Here is a 12,943-nt window from a genome sequence, read left to right as displayed (position 1 = left end):
TTGTGGACTATATTCTGTCAGGGTGCCATACCCTCCCTTCTTCTGGGAGTCACGGGGCAGGGGGGTATTTATAGAGGGTAAACAGAACAAGGTGATTGGTTCTAACTTTGGTGACATCCCCGTGACATTGTGAGGGGGTGGGGTCAGGCCTCTGTGAGGGATAAGATTACTGGAGAAATAAGAACTTCATGGTTGGCCCCGGGTGGGTGAGAAGGAACAGGCATTTATTGAGCCCCCATGTGGTATACTGAAAACTCAAAAAACTATGAGATATAGCCACTGCCCTTGAGGGACTTTCAGTCCAATTGAAAGAGCAGAATAAATATGGGAAAAAAATAATAAATGATGTATTGAAACTTATCCTAACACAGCCGGATGATAAGTTCAGACTCATAGCAGCATAGGTATGGTGGGAAGGCTGAGGTGGAGGGGAGGGAGGCTTCCTGGGGGAGGTGGGGTGGGACCTGGGCCTGGAAAGATGGTGAAATGAAGAGAATGAGGACATTCCAAGCAGATAGCAATAAAGACACGGAGGGGAGAGTAAGCGTGTTTGGCTGCCAGTGACCAGGCCAGTGTGGCTGGAGCAGAGGCTCCCCATGCAGAGCTCAGGAGAAGAAGCTGGAAAGGTGCATGTCGGGACTTTCAATGTCAAAACAGAGTTTGGCTTCTCTCGTGTGGGAGGGAAGCTTGAAGGTTGTCAGGCAAGGGTTAAAAGGGAGTAGTTTAGGAAGATTAATTTGAAGACTGGATTGGAACCGAGGCAGACTGGAGACAGGAAGGTCAGTTCAGAGGTTCTTGGTATCAATCAAAGTCCAGTAGTTTAAGGAGGTGGCAGAAGGGATGGAAGGGAAGGCATGACTGTGAGGGCTGTTTTGAAGGAAGAATTGACCTGATTGAGAGATTTTCAGAAGGTAGAAGAGCAAGAAGAAGAGGAGTCATGGGGACTCCAAGGTTTGGGTGGGAGCCAAGGAATTGGCCTGTAAGTCAGGCCTGTTATAGATCTAGGAGGGATTGAGGAGGAGGCTCACTGAGGACAAGGAGGGACAAGGGACTAAGGAAGGAAAACCTACTGGTGCGGGAGCAAAGCTGATAGAGAAAACTAGTCCCTTTGCATGGGGAGAGGCTAGAAACATTACCCCTTCATCCTTCACCTGCCTCCAACTCATGGGATAGAGGAGAGAGGCTTCTAGCAGGAGGTGACCTGTGAAGTGGACAGGAGGCTGGGGAATGCTGTCCAGGGACTACAGGATGAGCTATAGGAAGGCCCAGGAAGAAGATAAGAAAGACTGGATATGATGGGAAGCAAAAAAGATATTTGGTTAAAATTAAGGATTGTACAGGGGCCTGGCTGGAGGTGTGAGCAGGCAAGCAGGGTGGAGGAGAAAGGGCTTTTCTTCAACCCCAACCCTCAGCTTTCATCATCCGGGCTGCTCTGCCACATGTGGAATCTCCCTCACCACTGCTGTGGCACCAACAGGACCCCTAGGTAGCACGTAGTTGGACAGCAGTGGTGTCGTGTGTAATCTTGTCTCTTTATCTGGACTATAAACCTCAACACCTCCCCCAGACTGGACCATTTGGGGTGCCCAAGACGCCAGAGTTGAATGAGTGGTTTAGGGGAGGGAGTTGGAGGCCTGGAGCTGGATGTTTAGCTGAGATGGTCTGGACCTGAGATACTGGGGGAGGAAGAAGGGGGTGGAAAATGGAGATGGGAGTTCAACAGCAGGTAAGAAGAATGATAAAGTTTGATGACAATTGGTTTATAGGTGTGAAGGAAATGGGAAAAATTAAAACTCCTCAGTAAGGGGAGATCACTCCCAGAAGGTGGTGTTTTCCCCTTTGGATCAGAAGCTCCCTGGGGACAGGAGTCTGTCTCCTGAAACGGAACCTCATGGAGCAGGTGGGTAAGGATGGGGAAGACAGACAGAAGCTTTAAATCCCCAGGCTCACAGGAGTCCAGTCCTTACCCATCTATGTTGGGTGAGGTCTGCCCCTTGCCTTTGTATTTGTACAACATCTTGGAGGCCAGCCTGATTTTCTTCCCCTTGTCAGTGATTTCCTTCTTCTGCCTGAAGATGTTTTTAAATTCTTGAATTTAATAGTTTAACTAGGATATGCCACAGTATAGAATAGTCAGCATCTAATTATCCTGGAACAACGTATGCTTTTGAGCTGCAGATTCCATTCTTTCGTCATCTTAGAGATTTCTTTTGTATTATGTCTTTGAATACATCTTCAGTCTCATTTTTGGATTCTCTGCTCCAGAAACATCAATTATGCTTGTGTTAAATCACCTTTATGTCTTCAGCATTTAGTTTTTGTTTTAACATTTTTATCTCATTCAACCATAGTCACCATGATTATCTCAAGTTTTCTGTCTGACACCAATTCAATTTTTTGCAGTGTCTGCACTGTCTCTTGTTTTAAATTTATTGACTAATTTTTTTAAGTGATGTAGTGTTGGTCCTCAACTTATTTCCTTAATCTACTTTGTCATTTTTCCTTTCACTTAAGAACATTCGTCTTTGAAATATTGTTTTATTGGATTGTTTTGTAGCAGAAGGCTACTGTGATAAATTTTCTTGTGTTCCTGGTTCATTAGTTATCTTTTCTTCTAGGCTTGAAACTTTGCCTGTCTTTTGTATCCTCTTTCTTCTTGCTCTCTGTTTCCCTGTTGTATGTTTTCATAATTTCCATGTAATGTTGTTTTTTTCCGGCTTATGCTTGGATAGCTCTGTCCAGTTATTCAAGCTGCATCACCTTGGGTCCCCCTTTGCCTGGAATGCCCTTCCCTCTGCTTGTTCAGTTCACCTGTCCTTCAAGGCCCTGCTCTGGATCACCACCTCTATGAAGCCTGCCTTGATTCCTCTGGCCTCACCAATCTGCCTGTTCTCTGAGTGTGTCTGTAGCTCTCTCCAGTTGTAACAGAAAGCTTTGCCTTTAATTATATGTTGTCTGCAGTGGTTTGCTATTGGCTCCCGTAAGTACGTCTGGCCACTGAGTCAGGCAGACTGGGTCCTGGGGAGCCCAGCCATAGAAGAAGCCTCAGACTTGAGCCCCTCTGACAACAGACCTGTCTTCTAGAGCTTAGGGGGAACTTGCTTTAGCCTTGGCCTGAGGCTCTCCTCTCCCTTTTTCCTTTAATAGAAAATCAAAATGGGGTAGTCTGTGGAATTGGAGATTGTGGCTTCAGAAGTCAGTCTTGGCCAGTCAGTTTGTTCCTGGAAACAAAAGGATGGACCATCAGGGTCATTCTGTCCATGCTTCTGCCTCCACGTTCCCACTCATGCCACCATGTGCTCTTCCGTCTCCTGGCCCCAGTGCCGTGGGCACCCATTCTGATGCGTCTTTCCTTCCCATGCAGGCATTTGCATAACAACCGCATCCAGCATCTGGGGACCCACAGCTTCGAGGGGCTGCACAATCTGGAGACACTGTGAGTTTTGAGGTCTTGGTCAAACTCTGTCCTGCCTGGTGATGAAAGCCTGGAGTCCTGGAGTGGAGGGGGCGCACGGAGGGAAGAGCCAGCAGTCCTGGGATGCTGGGTTCTGGCCCCGGGCTTGTTTACCCACATGCCCCTCCCTGGCACTTTCTCTTGAATGTCACTGAGAATGAATTTCTTCCTCCTTCAGATGGTCAGAATGTGCCCTCTGGGAGTTCAGAATGGCCCAGGGAGTAGGAATCTGTGATCTCCCTGCGGGCAGAGACCACCAAAATAATGAAAATTCTGGACAGAAATTGGAACTGCAAGAAGCTCAAGGAATTAAAATATGAAGCCTGGGGAGTAGAAGGCATGGGGGTGGAGCTGGGGCTGACTTGATGGCAGTTTTGACATCTGTGTAAGGGTGGCTGCTGACAGAAGGGAGAGTAATACTGCAGAGTAATGCTGGGACTGTTTGCCAATTGATCAAACTAGCTAAATGATTAATGGGGAGATGGCCCATTGAGCACTCCAGCCTTACTATAAGAAGCACCCAAGCTGTTGACTCTCAAAAAGCCATATTATTCACACATCATCATCCTGGAATTCAGTTAAGGTCAGAATACACCCAAACCCTCCCATCATTTCCTCTGGAGTCCTGCCAGTCCCCGCACAGTGGGCTGAGTGGGCCCCACTTGAGCAAACAACTGGCTGGGCTCTCTAAGTGTGGCTGTCTCTGCCAGCTGGGGTCCCTCAGCTCCCATGAGGGAGCTGGCTGCCACAGCCACCTGGTACAGGCCTCGGAGAGGGGCGATGGGGAGAGAAGGACCCTCAGGTCACCAAGTGTGAGCCATTGAGGTTGGGGTAGAGCTCATGGTGTCAGGGGGATGGTCACAGTTTCTCTTGCCCCCCACTTGCTCCACCTTGCCCTGCATAACCAACCCCCCTTATCCTCCACCCCCTCCCACGTATACCCCAGGACATTACTCCTGAGGTGAGGGGTTTTTCGAAAATCCAAAGCAGCAGAGAAGAAAATGCTGAGAGTCAAGCTGTGACCTGGGAAGCAATGTATTGGAGAAAACCATTTGGCAAAACCTATCCCAGGAGGCCTGGGCTAATGGCATTTGTGGTGGTGCAGGGAAAAGTAATGGGGAGGCTGAGACCCAAGCTCCACTCTTTTTTCCTGTGGGCACAAGACCCAGGAGTGTGGCCGCTTTCTTGGGCTCAGCCTGAAGCAGGAGAAACGGCAGAGCCAGCCCAGCTTTGCCGGCATGCTAACCCTCCAGAAGACTGAGGACTGAGGTGTGGGGGACATGCCCCAGCCTGGAGGCAGGAAAATTGGAACCTCTCCCTGCCACTGTGCGTGACTTGGGCTACATGTTCCTCCCTCTCTAGCTGTCATAAACAGCTGGGCAGTTAACTCTGGACAGTCTAGCCCACTCAATCAACATCTGAGAAAATTGATGTCCAGGGAGGTGTCATGGCCTGCCCAGAGTTACTCCCTCTGTTAGAGACAGAGCAGATCTAGGGTGCATTAATGAGAAAACATACATGAAAGTCCCTAGGGGAGAGCCTGCTGTCCTCTTTTGTCTGGGTCAAATGTGGACTGTGTGAGCCTGCTATGTGCCAGCTGTTTGGGGGAATCCTAGATGTAAGAGATGGTGGTCATTACCCTGCAAAAGCCCGTGTGCCCACAGCCACCTCCCCTCAGGAGATAGAAGAGCTGTTAGGGCAGTGTTTGGAGTTGCCATGGATGAGCAGGGCAGGAGGGAGTCCAATGCCATGGGCCCTGGAGTGTGGGCGCTGTTAGCTTTGCTGGGAAATCAGTTGGGGAGGGGGTACATATACTGGCTATGTGTTGGCACCTCTAAAAAGCCAACTAGCAGCTGTTTCTTCACTTTTGGGGCACACTGCCTAATTCTTTCTCAATTAGCCACTGGATTGCCGCGCAGGGCATTTGGCTCAGCTGATGCTGGCTGAATTACAGAGCAATCCTGCCGCTAAGCGCCCACTGTACCTTTCATCTACGGGAGCACTTGATTCCATCACACAAAGCCCAGGGCCTGCACCCACTTTACCAATGGGAAAGCCAAGGCTAGGAGCCTGGTGGCAAAGCCCTTGGCATCAGACAGCCTGGGGTACAATGCCAATTCTACCAGCTGTGTGACTTTGGTCAAATCATTTGCCTCTGTGAGTCTCCATTTTCTAATCTGAAACATAATGCCAGTAATAGTTAACTAATCTTACATGGTTGGCCTGTGGATTAAGTGAGATGATGTGTGTAAAATTCTTACAGACCCGACAAGCTGTATAGGAACCTGCCCTACACTCCCTTCTCCTTTCCCATCCCCTCCTCTGAGGGCCTCCATCTCAACAATACCCCTTTCTTCCTGCCCTTGAGGGGGTGAGTTGTTCTTCCAACTTTTGATCTCCAATTAAAAAGGGGGAAAGTGTGTTCTCTATCCTCTGTTCCCCAGAGCATTTGCTGGGGAGCCTGCAGGGGCAGCCAGATGTGGCAAGGGGAGGAGTAGATGGGAGAATAAAAGGAGAAAGAAATGATAGTCAAACCTTTTAATTGTTGCATAATTGGCACGCTTTGCAGCCTCAGTTATTACTCTGGAGCTTTTCATGTGAGCTTCTCACTGGAAGGGTATTTCTCCCTCAGGCCCCGTAAATCTCTGCCACTTAGACTTCTCTCATCTCCGGCAGCAGAGGGAAGATCAAACCCCTGCGGCCCAAGCTGCGGTTTGGCTGGAGCTGTGATTTGGCTCTTCTGCAGACTCCTCTAAGTGGGGAAAGCAGCCCCCAGCCATACCACCTGGGGAGGAGGGGCCAGTTGCGGGCATGCACACGCGTGGTCACACAGGCATCTGGAACTGCACAGCCAATCATGTGCACATGCAGCACACGTGCCACATGTTTCAAGCCTTGCATGACCCTCACTCCACATAGGCAGTCCCACCCCACAACCCAGCACAGCACAGAAATGCCCATCACAAATGCACCTGCAGCAACACAGCCTCTGTTATGCCCTCAGCTTTGGAGACCAGGCTGTTTGGCTTCCAACCCTGGCTTTGCCTCTGCAAGCTGGGTCAGCCAGATGAAGTAACTTCACCTCTGTGAGCCTCACTTCCTTCATCTGCACAATGGGCTACCTCAGAGATGGGGAGAAAGTGTGAGAGACATACACCATGCTCTCTTTTACTCCGAAAGGGCCAGCAAATCCAAGTCATTTGGGCAGGGTTCAGGAGATGGGCACTGTTAAGACCTCTCTCTTGCTTAGCAGAACAAATTGTGCCAACTCCACCCGCCCCACCCCCTTCCTACAGAAACCTTGTTGCCCTATGGGAAAGTCTGTCCTTGTAGGAAGGAAGCTCCCAGGACATTTCTCCTGATGTAGTCATCATCATTCCAGACTTTGCCAAGAAACCTCAGCCAGAAGCAGACAGGTCATGCTCCATCCTGCATCCACAACTCCTTTCTACTTCCACAATGAGGATGACCCCAACTTGCTGGGAAATTGAGAATCAGAGGTGGTCTAGCCCCCAGACTGTGAAGTAGTATTTCCACTTACCAGATCAGACCAAATGTAGGTATTTGGGGGTGAGTTGCCCATGTCTCTGTAGTTTGCAAGTGATGGTAAACCACTAGAAACCATACCTCTTGCTTCGTAATATGTTGCTTCATTTAGCACTAGCTCCGTCAAGGTCAGATCAATCATAGGACTTCCCAGGTATCTAGGCTGAGAGACAAGAGAGCATGGTGAAGAACATTTCTAGGAAGGTTTTCCCAGGATGTCTCAGGACCTGAAACCCTTGGTCAGTGTTTGGAAATGTATGCCTGGAGGCCATGAGGAGCTAGTCTAGCCTGACAGCTAATGATCTTTGAAAATCTTTGCAAAAAAAAAAAGGTCTAGCAAACCCAATTGTATCCTAAAGGGCCCACCCTCATGCTCTAGATCTGGGAACTTGATGGCTGAATCTCAGCTAGAACCCAGGAGGGGACAGGGCCCAGGATGGACCTGGGGACAACAGTGTCTCACCTCTCTTGGGCCTGGGTGATGCTCCCTGGGCCTTGTTATAACCTCGTTAAACAAATCAGGCCCAACTGGAGCCCTGTGCTGGCTGGACGCTTCCGTTTGGAGGAGAGCCTGGAGCCATAGTGAGAACAGAAATCTTCTGGCCCCAGCTCTCTCTCTAAATCAGGACCAGCATTCAACAGGGGCCTGGGATGGGAAGAGGGCAAAGAAGAAATGTATTGAATTCTGCCTTATAATACAAAATTGTACCTTCCACATCAAATCTCCTCTGGTGACAGATGCTCTGGTGATCTGTTTCCACAGAACATTTTTACGTCAACAGCGACTGTAGCTAGAAAATGTTCCTCTCTGTGTGTGTCTTTGAAACCGCTAATGCCAACAGGAAACTGGCAACTGGCTCTGACTTGGTTCTGAGAGTATCTGGCCACCTCTCACTCCTGGCCCTGATGTCAGCCTTTGGCCAGGGACAGGAAACCAGGTGGGCTTCCACCGAGGTCCTCCCAGGGCTCAGGGTTCTTCCCAGGGTAGAATGAGGATTCATCTTGACTCAGCAGACTTAGATTCAATTCCTGGCTCTGCCACCAGCATGTGACAGGTGCAAGTCACCTGACTTCTCAAGAGCCTCGATTTCCATAAATAGAAAATGGGGATAATAGTTTTCAATTGAGAAGACTGTTGGTAAGGATCGCATTAAATGAGATGACTTCACATGGTGCCTGGAACATTATAGGTGCTTGATTTATGTTGGCTTCCTTTCCTGTCCTCCCATTTAATGTTGGATGGAATGTGTCCTAAGGTGGCCGGGAGGATGTTACCCAGAAGTGTCATTTCACAGTGGTCCATGCTGTGTCTCATCTCCTCTGTAGGATGGATGGGAATTTCCAGGCAGTCAAGGCATGGCTACTGTGTTAATTTCCTGTGGCTGCCACAACAAATTACCACATATTTAGTGGCTTAAAAAAACAGAAACTTATTCTCCCACAGTTCTAGAGGTCAGAAGTCCAAAATCAAGGTGTTAGCAGGGATGGTGCCTTCTGGAGGGTTTGAGGCAGAATCCATTCCATGCCTCTCACCTCATTTCTAGTGTCTGGTGGCAATCCTTGACTTGTAGACCCATCACTCCAATCTCTTACTCTATCTTCAGGTTGCCTTTTTTGTTTTCTTCTGTGTGTCTCCTCTGTGTGTCTCCTCTGCTTGTAAGAACATTTGCCATTGGATTTGGGGCCCACCCTGTTAACCAAGGATGATCTCATCTTGAGATCTTTAATTCCTTCTGCAGAGGCCCTCTTTCCAAATAAGCTCACATTCACAGGTACCAGGTTTGGACATATCTTTTGGGGGCTACATATAATTCAACCCACTATATAGCTATCCTGGCGGGCTCCATGACAGAGCCCTCTGGGGACAGGCTAATAGGTTGGGGCAGAGGTCCAGATGAATCTCACAAATTTGCCTTCATATCTCAAGGTAAGTGCTGATCATCCCACTAGTCACTGGGCAAATAATAATTCCCTGCAGTTAAGAGAATTAGAAATATTTTTTTCTGAAAGCCTATCTTGTCTCATATCTTATTTATCCCCCAATCACTTGTTGAGAAAGACAAGGCAGGAATTGTGTATCCTCATGTTACAGATGGGGAAATTGAGACAGAGGGTGGATGGCTTGCTCAAGGACACCCAGCTAATTAAGAGCCAGGATTTTAACTTGGGTTTCTCTGCCTTTGGCCCAGCGTCAGCCCATCAGACCACACTGCCTCTTGAGGCTAAGAATCAAGGAACTCTTTCCTCGCCAGTTCTTAATCATCTTACATTTGTGGGTTTATTAGCTGCAAATTTGTAGGGTTTTGTGGCTTATAGAGGAATTTATTGTTCCATATAAAACTTTTTTTTTTCTGGCTTCCCCCGCAGAACCGCTAATCACTTTTAACAGGCAGAAAATTGAGCTGCCCAATGAGTTTGTGTTGCGTTCTGTGACCATGACGAGTTATTAATAGTTCTTCCCAGCACAACATTCCCTTTCCCATTGCCCTGGTGTGGGGGGTAGCCAAGGTCACTGGTCCTGTCATTGCTGCCTCTCCCTCCCCTGCTGGCAATGGGGACAAAACTTCCGCTGTGAACTCTACCCCCTCCGCCGACTGCTCTAGGCACCCCAGCCAGCTGGTCTGGAATGGAAAAGAAGGGAGGTTAAGGGGGGTGGGGAGCTTGGCTCACAGGTTCCATAGTAGATGTCATGGAGAGGAAACGAAGTTCAGATCTGGCCCTCCCGTATCTGTAGAAAGGAGGAGCTGGTAAGAATTAAAGATTACCACTCTCTTTTCTTCTGTTTCTTTAGATTCACTCATTCCATAAATATTTATTAAGTTTTTAGTATATGCCAGGCCACCATTATAGCCACTGGGAAAACATTTATGAACAAAAAAGTGTAGCCCCTGCTATCACAGAGACTAAAGGGTTCTAGATCAGAAGTCCTGAGTTCTTTCGAACTTAACATGAATGCACTATTCCCAGCATTTCTGACCTCATCACCCTAACCCCTTAATCTTAGCATGTCCCAAGGCTCAAGTTCTCCCAAGGCTCAAGTTCTGTTTACGCTTCTCTCCCTCCGTGTTCTCATCTGGTCTTGTATGTTTGCTGATGACTCCAGCCCAGACCTATCTCCTGAACTCCAGACTTAAATATTCAAAGGCCCTCTTAACACGCCCACTGGATATCTAACAAACATCCAGACTTCCAGACTGAACCCCGGAGGCTTTCCCTGAACCTATCCCACCAGAAGTCTTCCCCAGCTCAGTGATGGCAGCTTTACTCCTTCAGTTACTCAGGCCCAAACCTTGGAGTCATCCAAAACAACTCTCTTTCTCTCACATCCCACATCCAAGCTGTCAGCAAACTCCATTGGCCCCGCCACTTCTCACCCCTTCCACTGCTACCACGATGCTCCAAGCCGCCATCCTTCTCTCACCTGAGTTATTGCAGTAGCCTTCTATTTGGTCATTCTGCTTTCATTCTTGTCATCCTACAATCTATTTTCAACACAGCAACCAGAGTGACTATTTTAATATACAAATCAGGTCATGTTACTTTTCTGTTCCAAACCCTCCAGTGATTCCTCATCATACTCCAGAAAAAAAAGCCAACATTCTGTACTGGTCTACAAGGCCTCAGATGCTGTGGCCCTTGCTGCCTCTCTGGTGTCACCCCTTCCTCAGTCTACTCCAGGCACTATGGCCTCCTTGAATGCACTACGTTTGCTCCTGCATCAAGCCTGTTCCTTTTGTCTGGAATGTTCTTTCCACCATTATCCACATGGTTTATTTCCTCACCTCCTCCAAGACTTTGCTCAAACGTCACCTTTTAAGTGTCCTCCCTGGTCACCACTTTGCAACTTCCATTCCCAGCACTCTCCGTTTGCTACTTAATTTTTTTCCATAGCACGCACCGTAATTTGATATCCTAATAATTTATTTACTCACTTAATTGCCTGCCTCCTACCTCTCCATGAGTCTTGTTCACTTTTGTCTTTGCAGCACTTGACCCAGTGCCAGGCACAGGGAAGGTAATAAATGTTTGGTGAACAAATATTTCAACAAATAGATTTATGGCTCCTGGCAAATCTTTATCCACTCTGGGCTTCAGTTTTCCCATCTGTACTGGGAGGCATTGGCCTATCTAACATCTAAGGTTCTTCCCAGCCCCAATCACATCTATACTCCGAGATATGCAGTCTCTAGCCCAGACCTCTTCTCTGAACCCTAGATGTAAGTGTCCTCTAGTTAGTCCTCTCGCAGCCCAGGAGCTGGCACAGGTGTCCCATGCTGTCTTGGAGAAATGGCCTGGATATGGACTGAACCCACAAGGATGGTCCCTCGGCCCTCCCTTTGGTCCAGGTCACCTTCCCATAAGCCAGTTGTTCAGAACTGCAAGACCCCAGCTTTTGACCAACAGGTCCAAGTCTCTGGGAAAGATTATCGGGCCACATTCTGCTGTGGTCAGGAACACCTCAGAGCCTTCAGGTCACCTGCATTAACGGGCCCCAAACATCCAGGTGAGAGGGATGTTGCCCACAGAGGTCTGATTGCATCCAGAGGATTGGATCCTGTTCTGGCTGCCATGTCTTAAGTGTGGCAAAGGCTCTCCTGGGGAGAGTGGTGAGAATATGAAGTGTCACAAAATGTGATTCAAAGAACTGAAGACGAGCCTTGGATAGAGTACAATGATCATCTTTGGAAGGCAGATTACATTTTATGCTCTTCCAGCTGACAGGATGAGGGCCAAGCAGGGAAGTGAAGATGGGCACTCCAGCTGACAGTAAGGAAGGATTACTTAATCTGCAGAGTGGCCCAACAGTGACAGCACCAGACACCCAGCATGTCAGTGAGTGCCTTGCCCTTTAGATAGTTCTAGTACAAACTGGATCCTCACTGGGCCGGAATCTCAGAGATGATTCCTCTTTGGGGGCAGGTTGGACTATTACTTTTTACCTCCCTTCTAATTCTAGGTTTCTGTGGTTCCAGGTGCTTCATTAGGGCAGGGCAACAAGTAATCTCAATCTCAGAGATCATTTTCATTAAAATCAGCACTGCTGTTGCTTCAGGTAGATTCTGAATTTTCTCTCTGGCAGGAAAGAGAACGTAGGTGGAAGGAGGGAGGTTGCATCTGTGTCTCTCAATGGAACTAATTGACAACTTTACTCATTGCTGCATACATTAATGGGTGGCCTTTTATGTAGATTGTTTAGAAGGTAAAACAATACTATTAGTTATAAAGTTTTGGTTGGTTCCTGGCTCACCCAGTCATCTGCCCAGAGCACGTGGAGTCATATTTAGGACAGAGGCTCTGTCTGCAGTATGAGAAAAGCAATTAAGACATGTATTCATTGTGCTAGCTTGCCTTTGTTCCAGGCCTTTGGGAGATAAAAGGCAATTCAGAGTTTACAATCTATCCAAAATTTCTGTGTTTTGCATTTCACACTGGGGAGCTAGGCTCACCCATATTCCCCCATGTGCCCTTATCTGTGATCCAGTAATAAACACAAATGTTAGCCTTGAGAATAAAAATGTAAGTGGAAACCCAATTAATGATATTCATCTTGCTTAATTGGTATGAAAAGGGGATGGGCCAACTTGCATGCTGACTTTTGTAGTATCTAAAGAATGAAAGTGTCTATTCTAGTAGCTTATGTCTAGTAAAAGGAAGAGGTCAAAGGAACTGGCATTATCTGAACATGTACTCTGTGCTATTCTCTGGACCAGGTGAACAGAGCAGTGTTATGCAATGAGTATGTCCCATTTATAGGTGAAGAAATGAGCTAAGAAAATTAAGAGATTTGTTCAAGATGATCCTCTTGGTGCACAGAAGACAAGAGCTCTCTCTAATACAGATAACATACAAAAAGACATCTAACTTCCAAATCATAATTATTTGGCTTTGACATGCTTATAAGCACCAAAAGAAACTCCTGCAGAAGCCCAATCCTCCATGTCC

The 12,943-nt window shown here is 47.7% G+C and overlaps 1 protein-coding gene across 5 annotated transcripts in view; it reads left to right on the top strand.

Moving 5' to 3' along the window:
* Positions 1-12,943, top strand: part of LGR6 (leucine rich repeat containing G protein-coupled receptor 6) — a 126,211-nt gene that overhangs the window by 80,682 nt on the left and 32,586 nt on the right. For all 5 annotated transcript variants that reach the window (XM_032136928.2, XM_058430833.1, XM_058430831.1 and 2 more), the window contains one exon: positions 3,365-3,436. In XM_032136928.2, coding sequence (XP_031992819.1) covers positions 3,365-3,436 — 72 coding nt within the window. The remainder of the gene's footprint in view (positions 1-3,364; positions 3,437-12,943) is intronic.

This window comes from Hylobates moloch, unplaced genomic scaffold (assembly GCF_009828535.3).
Source record: "Hylobates moloch isolate HMO894 unplaced genomic scaffold, HMol_V3 SCAFFOLD_18, whole genome shotgun sequence".
Lineage (NCBI taxonomy): Eukaryota > Metazoa > Chordata > Mammalia > Primates > Hylobatidae > Hylobates > Hylobates moloch.
Note: the sequence above shows the minus strand (reverse complement) of the source record. Positions and strands in the feature narration are given on the sequence as shown.